The sequence below is a fragment of the Crotalus tigris genome, unplaced genomic scaffold, assembly GCF_016545835.1.
Source record: "Crotalus tigris isolate CLP2741 ecotype Arizona unplaced genomic scaffold, ASM1654583v1 scf7180000017782.1332974, whole genome shotgun sequence".
Classification (NCBI taxonomy): Eukaryota; Metazoa; Chordata; class Lepidosauria; order Squamata; family Viperidae; genus Crotalus; species Crotalus tigris.
In genome coordinates, this window is record NW_024096632.1 from 749,140 (window position 1) to 761,201 (window position 12,062).

Below are 12,062 nucleotides of genomic sequence, written 5' to 3' on the forward strand. Positions count from 1 at the left end.
TACCATGATTATTGTTTTTGTTTTCAACAATACCAATAAGATTAGAAAAGAAATATTTTGAAGGGCTTAATAAAATAATCTTGAAATATATTTGGCAGGGAAAAAAGGCAAGAATTAATCTAAAAATGTTACAAGATACAAGATTGAGAGGTGGGTTTGGTCTACCTAATTGGGAATTGTACTATCAGGCTGCAGCATTATCATGGATGAGAGAATGGATCTTACTGAGGAATACAAGATTATTGACATTAGAGGGACATGATTTACAGTTGGGATGGCATGTTTTCATATGGTATGGAAAAAACAGAATACATAACTATTTCCAGAGACACTATATAAGGAATTCTTTATTTGTGGTTTTGGAGAAAGTAAAGAGAAATCATTATTTGAAGATTCCAAATTGGTTTTCAACTATGGAGGCGCTAATACACCCCAATATGTTTAACATGGGAAACATTATAAGATATAAAGACTTATTAACAGATATGGGGGAGTTGAAAACCAAACAAAAATTAGAGGAACAAGGAATAAAGATGGATTGGTACATGAGAACGCGAATACAATCTAGATATGAAAAAGATGTTAAAATAGATGGTGTTAATTTGGGGACAACAGAGTTAGATGAAATACTCACAGGAACGGAAGAAAAATGGATTAAAAAATGTACAGTTATCTACTACATATGGAGTTAGAGAAGGAACAAGTGAAAGAGACAATGATAAAATGGACAAGGAATTTTGAATACACAATTGAATTAGATAGATGGCAACTATGGGAAAGAAACTATAAATTGACAATGGCGACTGCGTAGAAAGAAAATATGTACAAAATGTTTTACAGATGGCACATGTCTCCTGAAAGATTAGCTAAAATGTTTAAGGACAGGTCTATGAAATGTTGGAAATGTCATCAGATACCAGGTTCCTTCTACCATATGTGGTGGACGTGTGTAGAAGCTAAAACTTATTGGAATATAATTAGAACATGGATAGAAAAGATGATACAACAACGTATAGAACTAAGACCAGAAATATTCCTGTTGGGTATTCTACCAGAGAAATACAATAAAGAAAAAACATATTTAATTATTCATGTAATTACGGCAGCCAGGATTGTGTTTGCACAAAATTGGAAAGCACTGAAAGTCCCCCCAGAGGGAGAGGTGATTGGGAAAATACTGGAATGTGCAGAAATGAATAGACTAACAATGACAATTAAAGATAAGACAGAGTCAGACTACTATGAAATCTGGGGAACTTTTTATGATTGGCTGAAAAGAGAATACGGTTAAAAGATAGTTAACATCAATTTAGATGGAAGAAGAAGGAGCAGATAAGGAGGGAGACCCAGGCAACACAGTATTGAATAACTGGAAGTTGTATAAATGTTTATAGAAGTATATACCGAGAAGGTTAGATAAATAGAAGTATTAATCTTATTGTATATAAAACAGATAGGGAAATTTGGAGAGAGGAGTTGCTCGGACATTACCCCTGAATTGTATTTGAAGAGGGATGAGAGGGAAGAAAGGAGAGGAGAGAGAAAAGAGTAAAGGAGGGGAGAAGGAAGTAGGAAGGTTGGAGGAGAAGAGGAGAAGTGGGGAGAAAGGGGAGGAGAGTGGTGAAGGAGAGGAGAGGAAAAAGAGGGAAGTAGGGAAGAGAAGAAAGGAAGAAAGAAGGTAGAGAAGAAGGAGTGTGGATACAGTGAGAGGGGAAATGGGCGAGCAACACCAAAAGTCATGTGTATGTATTTATTTCATTTTATTAAAGTATCTTATATATGAATGTAAAGAGAATGTATGTTAACATCTAATAAATATTACGGTATATGTATGGGGGAGAGTTTGGAAAAATAAAAAATTATTAAAAAAAAAAAAGGATGGGAGACAACACCATTGGCAGCGAAGGCACCGATCCATCCAAAGACTTCCGCTGCTGGACTTCAAATTCATGGGGGAGTCGCAATGCTTGGGGTTCTTCCTAACCCAAGTCTTTAGCTACATGGAAGAATACAGGTGAGATATCCCCAGCGACAAAGCCCCTATCCATATTGTGCAATCCACTCTGGATGGGGCAGCCACAGACTGGATGGTGAACCTGCATGATTCCAGTGCCCCAGAGTTCTACAACTTCAACCACTTCATGTCCTCTCTGAGAAGGTGATTTGAGGACCCATCTGGCTGATCAAAAGGAACCGCGAGAGAATCAAAACGGTGAGGCAGGGCAGATGCCCCAGAGAGCCGAATATACACAAGAATTCCGAGCCATCGCCAACAAGCTGAACTGGCCAGAAGACATCCTCCTTAGCCATTTCAAAGACAGCCTAAACTACAACCTGTATGATGCTTGCCTGCCTCGAGGGGACCCACGCCACTCGATGAATGATACATCCTGGCAGAGGAAACAGAAATCAACTTACTGAAGAGGTACTGCTGAGGAAAACCATGGGGCAACTTGCCTCCTGAGCTGACGCATGAGCCAGTAAAACCACCAGCTATGGCCAAGAAGTCAACGGGCTGTTTCAAATGTGGGAGAGAGGGACATCACACCATAGAATGCCGTTTGAAAGCCCCTTAGCACAACCCAGACCAATCACCGGCAAGGAAATCTGGGAAGTCCCCAACCAAGCCACGAGAACCTGCCATGAGGGCGACAGAGGTTGTAAGTGGACCCATCACACCCATCCTCAAGACAGTGACTATATTAGCCCCTACATGCCTGAAGCTGTCAAAGTGAAAGCCTTAATAGATTCTGGCTGCACCTGCTGCCTCATTAGCCCGATACTAGTGGGGAACATGGGCATCCCGGTAAGGAGACTGAAACAACTGATCTTGTTTGGCCAGTTAGATGGGTCCATAGTGTGGGGAGGTGCCAGCTACTCTAGCCACTTTACGAGTACACCTATCCCTGCGAAACCATGAGGAAGACATAACGTTTGTACTGACTCCAAGCATGGAATGACCAGTGATCCTACTGCTGGAGTGGCTAAAGAAATGGAATCCCTGGGTAAATTGGAGGATGGCAGAACTCAATTTCCTGAAGGGGGATCGTGGAAAACTGCATTTAATTGCCCAATGGGATGCTACCAATTCAAAGTTTTGCCGTTTGGACTACAAGGGCTCCTCGCAGTATTTATGCAATTAATCAACAAGGTACTAAGGGAGCACCTATTTAAGGAAGTCCTGGTTTATCTAGACAACATCCTTATCTTCACCGAATCCAAAGAGGAGCATGTCAACCTAGTCAGAGCGGTTTTAAAGAAACTGAGAACTGCCCACCTATATGCCAAACTATCGAAATGCGAATTCCATCAGGAAAGAATAGACTACCTGGATTATCGCATATCCCCACAGGGCATCGAAATGGATCCTGAGAAGGTCAGAGCAGTACTAGAATGGGCACCACCTCGTACAAGGAAGCAGTTGCAGTTTCCTGAGTTTCACAAACTTTTACTGCCAGTTTATTCCTTCGTTCACCCAAATAGCCCTGCCTCTCACGAACTTACTAAAAACAAAGGGGGAATCCTCAGTGAAACCTAACCAGCCACTGAAATGGACAATGGAATGCCAAGCGGCGTTTGAGAGGTTAAAGAGACTCTTTTCCGCCGAACCCATACTGAGACACCTGGACGCGGATAAACCCTTTGTAATACAGGTGGACACAAGCAATGTGGCAGTGTGGACTGTACTATTACAAGAAAACAATGAAGGGGTATTGCAACTGTGCACGTACACATCCAGAAAACTCATTGAGATGGAACAGCACTGGGCCATGTGGGAAAAGGAAGCATATGCTGTGAGATGGTTGTTACTTACGTGGCGCCATTTCCTTGAAGGGAATAAAATCCCTTTTCAGGTCTGGACAGATCACAAAACTTGGAAGCATTAAAAACACCTAGGAATCTCACTCCCAAGCAAGCCCTCTGGTCCCAGCATTTTTACCAATTCCGTTTTAAGCTCAAACACTTGCTGGGGGGAAAGAACATCCTGGCAGATGCACTGTCTTGCATGCCCCAATATAACAGCAAGCGAGCCACCAGTTCTAAACCACTCATGCCTGAAACACAACTGGCAGCACCAGTAACCACCAGATCTCAAGCTAAAATAAAGCTGCAGCTGGATAGCCAAACCAGAATCAAATTCCAGAAAACTTTAGAAACAGATGAATGGTTCAAGGAAAATAGACATGTGTGCACAATCAAGGATGGACTGCCGGGGAGGGGGGAGAAGTTATATCTACCAGCCACCCAGAGGTCACTTTCATGCAGCTATGCCATGATACAAAATCAGCAGGCCATTTTGGATTTGTAAAAACTTTACATTTAATTAAAAGGCAATTTTGGTGGCCATCCATGAAAAAGGACATAGAAAGTTATGGGGCCAGCTGCTCAACTTGCGCAGTTGCTAAGCAGTTGCAAGGGAAATCGCCCAGATTGCTACAACCAGTGGTGAATCCCTCAGCTCCCTGGAAAGAAATAGCCATGGCTTTTATAGTGGAATTACCAGAAAGCAATGGAAACACTGTCATCTGGGTGGTTACAGACCTGTTTTCCAAACAAGTGCATTTTATCCCTTGCCAAAAGATTCCCACCACAAAAACCTTAGCAAAACTATTCACGCAGCACATCTACAGACTGCATGGGGCACCCCAATGCATCATATCTGATAGGGGAGTGTAATTTACATCATAATTTTGGAAGGAATTCTTATCCCTCTTAGGAACCACTCAGGGGCTGTCATCTAGTCATCATCCTCAATGCAATGAACAGACGGAACATTCGAACTCAGTACTTGAGCAATACTTAAGACGCTTTATTAATTTCCAGCAAACAAATTGGATGGACCTACTCCCTTTCACAGAAGTCACCTACAATAATGCAGTCCACTCCAGCAAAGGCTACACTCCTTTTCAAATAGCCATCAGTCAAAGTTTCAACCCTATGCCAAAACTAACCCCAAACAAACTGGCAATCCCATCGCTGAAAGAATGGATATCACAATTACAAAACACCTGGCCACTGGTTAAGAAAGCCTTAGACGAAGGTTATTGCTTTTGCTTCCTCTATTCACTACAATGTAAACTTTTGCTTCATTTATTGCCTCTGTGTCCGCTACAATGTAACAACTTGCTTCCTGCGCTATGTCTTTCTCTGAACTTTATCTTCCTAAACTGTCAGTTAGAACAAGGGAGGAAATAAGGAATGTAACCCAGTGCCTGGTTTATTTCTATGCTCTCAGAGGAAGGTGTGAAGAAGCCGCTGACCATCGCTGCATGAACTGGAGACGGGCCAATGTTATCTCCCCTTTTCCCACAATGGACTTAACACCTGGGGATTGGCCTTTCCATACTGGACGGGCGGATTATGGGGTAGGGTCTAAATTGGGAATACCTTAATCTATCACTCTGCATGGGAAATCTCAGATCCTGTCTATTATCCTGCTATCAACTTCAATAAAAGTTCCTGTTGGAAGAAATTGTCTCCAAGAGTTCTGCTTTCTTAAGATGTGGGGTTGAAGTGGGTCCTTACAGAATGTCTTAAAGATATTATTAAATATTTGTCAATCATCTTCTTCCTAACCAGATTATTTTATCTGAGCTTTTCAGAGGATTCTCTTCATTAGAATAATTCTTATAAAAAGGACAAAACTGTTGTTTGGAAATATTCAAATAAGGTATGACAAAATTTCAATTTCATAGACACATGTAGCATATTCCAGATTCAATAAACAAATTTCCATCTTATTTCAACTACACCTGAAATAATGGACAGATCTATTACATTTAAAGTAGCCTGGATGAGGCAGTTGTATTTATATTAACTTTATGTCTTGGCAATTTTCATTTACCTAGTGACATCATTTTACAAATAATATAATGACAAAAATGTTCTTTTGCTTTATAATGATCATGACTGCATAATTTGATTAGCTTTGGGGAGTAACTGATAGCTGCTTCCATTCTCTTGTAATGTGACGTCACTGTATTTTGGTGTTTGTTTTTGCTTGCAAAAGCAATGTACTAGTAAATAACCTCTTGAAAAATGAAATATTCCAATTTTGGTTTTCTGCAGTGTACTTATTTATATTACCAGGAAGCAGTTCTTTTGTTGAGGCACACTTATACACAGTTTTAGATGTTCAAACTCTCTACTGGGAATTTAACTCACTGGCCATTGCCTTTTGGATATACAGGGCATTATCTTTGTAGCTACTATACCTGATCTTAAATGGACTCCAGAAAATGGTAGAGGACAGGAAGACCTGGAGGAACGTTGTCCATGGGGTCGCGATGGGTCGGACACGACTTCGCAATTAACAACAACAACAACACCTGATCAGTCCCAAGTAAAGATTAAATTGGCCAGGTATTGACTCCTAGTGGTCAATCTAAGTTGCTTATTGCCATACACTAAGTTGTTTACACTGTGTAAAAATAGAGAAGTGCCATCGTCCAAGGAAGGAAGAAGTCACCTAAAACCTCCTAAATAGAGGCATGACATAATATATCTATATTTTTCTTGAACGCTTAAAAAATGAATGTGCTTTTCTTTATGCCAAGGCTTTTCAACCAGTGGTACAGGTACCACCTGTGGTACATTGGCACCTGGCAGGTAGTACGTGACCATCCTAGAAAAGTGGTAATGGGGGAGGGGAATTAGCTGAACCGGTGGCAGCACTGCACAAACCTGAGTAAGAGATGGCTGGAGCTGCAGGGCTGTCAGGGCTCAGCGGAAGCACCAGGATCAGCACTTCTCGGGACTGTTAGGGCTCAGTGGAAGCGCCAGGATCAGCGCTTCTTCGGGACTGTCAGGGCTCAGTGGAAGCACCAGGATCAGCGCCAGGCTCCAGCTGGAGCTCGGCGCTTATCCTGGCCCTTCTGCTGAGCCCAGAAGAAGTGCCAATCACCTGGAATGTTGCAACATCTCCAGGATCCTGTGATTTACATTCAAATGCTTGGCAACTGATTCATATTTATGACGGCCACAGTGTCCCAGAGTCATGTGAATTGACCAAACCTGCTGCAACCACCCAGCAGATGGGGGCAAAAAAAAACCAACACCCCCCACCCTGCCCCCACTGCCAATCCTCAACAGAAATGCTCACAACAATGAAAACCTCGGACAGGAGGAAGAGCGCCACCAGGTGGGCAGGCAGGTGTCTTGCTCAGCTGTGGCTTGGGGGGCACTTTTTTCAGTGTCATTGTAACTTTGAACAGTCATAAGCAAACTGTTGTAAGTCGAGGACTACCTGTACTTCACTTTTTTCCTTTTTTTTTTGTCATCAAGTTTTTGACACCTTACTAGGTGACTGGTGGTACTCAGATATTGCCATATCCTAAAAGTGGTACAATGGGTGAAAAGGTTGAAAAGCCCTGCTTTATGCATTGTATTTGTTGCACTAAATCCCAAAATTTCATGAGGTAAATAATGATCACACAACTTGGATTGGATGTTATAGTGAAACAATATTTTCCCCCCACAATCTCCCTTGCCTAATATTGCGGAATATTTCCCTATGTAAGCTGTTTGTCTAAATAAAAATTTTCACTATATGATGAAGTTTGCAGCTCCATCTTTGCAATTTGCGTTGACTCATTTTTTGCCCATTTCCACTCTTCCATAATGGTAAAAGAAGTCATGCTCCATAATTTTTCTCCTGCATCTACTTTTAGGATCCAGACTATTGTCTTTAAATATGTTTATTAATTTTTTTACATTTTCCATACAAATTTTTAACAATCTGAGTTCCCAGAAACCATACATGGATGATAAATATCATGCTATTAAAGTATTAAATTTGTACAAAAATACTTTAGTTTAATTGTTACAAATAAAAATACATATTAAGTGGTTCATAGTATGGATTCAATTTTATTTAAATTATTTTTTCTTCTGGCAGTGCTGGAATGTGAGAAAATGTCATGGGAGTGCATAGGGCATAGAAACGTGCTCTCTAATAAGTGAAGAAAAGAGTATTATGGGTATTTTGATAATTCAAAGAGGCCCCCAAAATTGTGTTAAGATGTAAAGGCTCAACATTATCACAGAAAAATCCGGTGTCTTTCCAGTCACTAAGTAACATTTTTAATTATCAAGACAATACAGTGAACAAACCGAAGCAGCTGCTGGTGGGTCTCAAAAGCAACTAGCAGTATTTTATTGCTTTGAATGAGAAACGGCAGAATTTGGGAATATCTGAATAAAACACATTTACATTTTAAAATTAAGTCTTCAAATGGCAGAGTCAATGAGAGCTCCAACAAAGTATTTAAATAGATACTTTAAATCAATACACATTTCATTTATTTTAATTTTTTCTTTAAAATCCTGTGTTGCTGTACAAGTTCATTTATATAAGTGTTCCCTAAATACAGCAGTTCATATATTTTTGCATCAGTATTATTTTGCTACTGGAATTCAGTTAAGAAAAAAAAGTACTTTAACGTTTTTCTTATTAAACCTAGTTTCCATAAGCCTTATTGTTTTAAAACAAAAAATCATTATATGTTTCAAATACCTAAAAGTACGAAATACATACAGGCTGCATGACATATCCTATTCAGTATATCATTGCATAGGGAATAATGTAATTTCTAATAAATCATATTATAATAGTATCTAAAGTTTTACCCTCCAGGTTCCTGTGTGCACTTTACTGAAATGATTGCAGAACAAGTAACAGTTTTTGGTTCCCCCCCCCTTTTTTTGTTTAGCAGAGGTAACAGATGTACACTTTGTTAAACAATAACTATGATACAATAATCTTTTGGGCATAGAGATAATATTTTGATATTCCTTTCTTCAATTAGCTCATCTTTTAATATAAATTTTGATTTAAAAAAACTCATGTTCCAAGTTGGGGATACTCTTTTCAGAGACCTGATGCGGGTTGAAAAGAGCTTAGTTTCATTTACAATGTTTCTTTTGATTAATTAACAGGAAAAAAGTTACTTTTGTCATTAATTTCTCTTGCATGTCGAATTCAAGTTGAAATGGCACTATTTGTGGTTATTAAAAAAGTGAGAAGAAAACTCGATTGGGAAGAAAGCCGCAAAGAATGAGCCTTGAGAAATAATCAGAACCTTCCCTGTGTGCTTCTCAACATTGGATAGTATCTGTGTTTCCAAGTGTATCAGGCATATTAAAAAAAAAATAGCACCATTTAAATCTCTTGGATTGATACATTTTGGCTATAAAGTGTTCATAGGCTCCCATTTCATCTCTGAACCTGTGTTATGTCCACTTTGTTGAAGGAAGGCATTGTTTGGGTGGCTCCATTGTCCTGTTGGGAAAGTCTGGTGTTCTGAGCTCTTCTTTTGGGAAGCTAATGGGTTGCGACTAATGACAAGTTCTAATTTATTACCAGACTCTGCTATTAGGGGTACAACTAGGCAGCAGTCAAAATCTCTTGTCCGAACATGATTTACCTGAAAAGGAAAAAATTAAGAATGTTTTCAACAAAAAAAGACAAGTCAAGCAAGCCAATAAAAGATGGTATCATGTTTTTCTTAGGTGAAGGATAACATAAGACAGTTTAGGTCCAGGCAAATAAAAAGCTTGAAATAAAGAAGAAAATATTTGCAAGATAATGAATTAAACTGAGTGTAATTTTGTAAGCTAATAAGTTTAATTTGATTTCCCCCCATTCTATCTAATTTAATTCAGAAGTCTCACCGTGTTTAGCAATACTGTGTAAAAAGAATGAATACACAGTTGCAGCTGTGCAGCAAACACTACTGTATTTACATAAATAAATAATAAATAATTCTTATTTAGAATTATTTAGGACTATTTCCCAAAAGAAGAGTAAACAACAACAAATAGTAAAAATCCTATGAAATGACCATCTTTCCTACCTTATTCATTTATTAATTCATTCACTCATTCATTCATTCATTCATTCACTCATTTCCAGCATTCATATACTTCCATTGCATAAGGGCTCCTGATGTTTTAGAAAAACTGCCAGATATAGTTGAATTATTGAAGTTGAATTGCCTAAAATAAGAAACTTCATTTGGAGAGTTCTCTCTATCTGCATTTATCAGCTATTCTCTTTCACACACAGTTTTCTCACACAAAACTACACATACATTGTAGCAATCTCCTCTTTCCTTTAGCAGAAAGCAGAAAAATAAAGGAAAAACAGGACAGAGACAGGATGCAGGGTAAGGATATCTGTATTGGGAAGGGTCTATAAGAGAAAAGGGAAACAGAACAAAGTGCAGATGAGGCAAGAGAAACTGAAAATTAGTAAGGAAAGAAAAGAGAAGTGACCCCTATGCAGGTATTCCAAATGGGATTGAAATTCATTAGAAAAATAGTTCCAGCTAAATTATAGCTAATCTTCAGATTAATCTGCAAAGGAATCCCACTTTTAAGTAGCTATATTTACAGTCCCATATATATCTCCTTCTCACTTCTTCCTTCACTTCCTTCTTTTCATTGAATAATACCACTCAACTCGTAGGTTAATTACTTTATCTATTTTTATATTGGACAAAAAAGGTCCTTTCTATCAGATATTTAATGACGCTGGTATCTATCCTATTCATGGATAGAATGGAATTTTCCAAAGTACATTCTCCTTTATTTGGGTTACAAAATAAGTGAATGAGAAAGCAGAACTCCATTTGCACAGTTTCATATAGAATATCCTCAAATGTCTGAATGTTGAGCTTAACTGTTTAAATATTTGCTTAACATAAACCCTTTTATACTTACTAAATGACTTCTCTTATTAACTGAGTTCAAAATTATATAATGTTTCATACTACCTGTAGTAGTCTGTCATATGGCTTCAAACCACCTACATCTCCAGGTCCATCTGGCCGAATATTTTTAACATATACACCTTTTTCCAATAAGCCATCAGAGACACTGAATCCAAAGTCCTCCATATTAGAATCCTTGTATAAAGTTATCTGTCAAGGGATAAGGAAATTCCTCATGACTTTGTTAAAAATTCAGAAATATTTTTCTGCCTAATCTTCCCACGTTTTCTCATAGGCTAAGGATGAGCAATAGTTTTTTTCTGGCATTTTCCACTCATTTCCTTTCCTTGCCCCTTTTCATTATATTAATGAAAAAAATAATATTAATGAAAAATCTTTTTTTGCATCAAGATCTAGAATACTTAGGGAAGATCATATCAAGATTATAAGTTACTTGACTTTAATTTAGTAAGTTTTAGAAGAGAACAAGTCTTTGCAAATTAATCTTATATCATTTTTAAAACCAGATAACTTCCTTGGTAGGTTGGGGGAGTACCATAAGCATAATATGCTGCAAAACAGCTGACATACTACAAGTATGAGTGCAGTGTCATGGCAAATGCATGGCTGACTCAAAATACAAATTCAGCATATTTCTCATGTAACTGGAGTAGAGAATTGAATGAGTAGGACAAGATTTATCCTGAATTCTATTCTCCAACATTTTTATTCATTTTGCAGATGGTAAGAAATAGGAGATCATTAATACTCTGGAATAAGATTCAAAATCATATTAATATATTATAGAGATGAGCTGAAAATATCAATGAAACTAATACAGAAATGTAAAATTCTACATAGATATATGATTGACAGATATTGGCAACACTACTTGTGAAATGTCCTGGAATAGTAGTTTATTGCACACTCTTTATTACAAAGAATCATGAGGCTATAAAAGGAAAACACATCAATAGAAGCATAATTTTTAAATCATTAGAAGTATTCCATTATATTCAATTTAGCTGGACTTCACCTAGAGCAGGGGTCAGCAACGTTGAACACTCAAAGAACCACTTGGACCCATTTCTCACAGAAAAGAAAACATTGGGAGCCACAAAACCTTTTTGACATCTAAAATGAAGATAACACTGCCATACATTCTTTTTTTACCTTTATGCGAAGTATAAAAAAACTATAGTGTGTTGCATTTATGAAATCAATGAACTGCTACAAAGAAAACAAATTTTTATGCCAGAGAAAGAGAGGGGAAAAAAGACCTTTCTCCTTCATCCCAACAGGTGAAAACAATTTTAGTAGCTTATCTTCCATCTTTAAATACAGCATAAT

At 38.1% G+C, this 12,062-nt stretch overlaps 1 protein-coding gene across 9 annotated transcripts in view; it reads right to left on the minus strand.

The window, feature by feature from the left end:
* Positions 1 to 7,734: 7,734 nt before the first annotated feature.
* The window catches only part of GRIP1 (glutamate receptor interacting protein 1), a 562,796-nt gene continuing 558,468 nt past the window's right edge, over positions 7,735 to 12,062 (minus strand). For all 9 annotated transcript variants that reach the window (XM_039342266.1, XM_039342264.1, XM_039342261.1 and 6 more), the window contains 2 exons: positions 10,776 to 10,922; positions 7,735 to 9,425 (listed from right to left, as the gene is read on the minus strand). In XM_039342266.1, the coding sequence (XP_039198200.1) occupies positions 9,189 to 9,425; positions 10,776 to 10,922 (384 nt within the window). In that variant the 3' untranslated portion in view covers positions 7,735 to 9,188. The remainder of the gene's footprint in view (positions 9,426 to 10,775; positions 10,923 to 12,062) is intronic.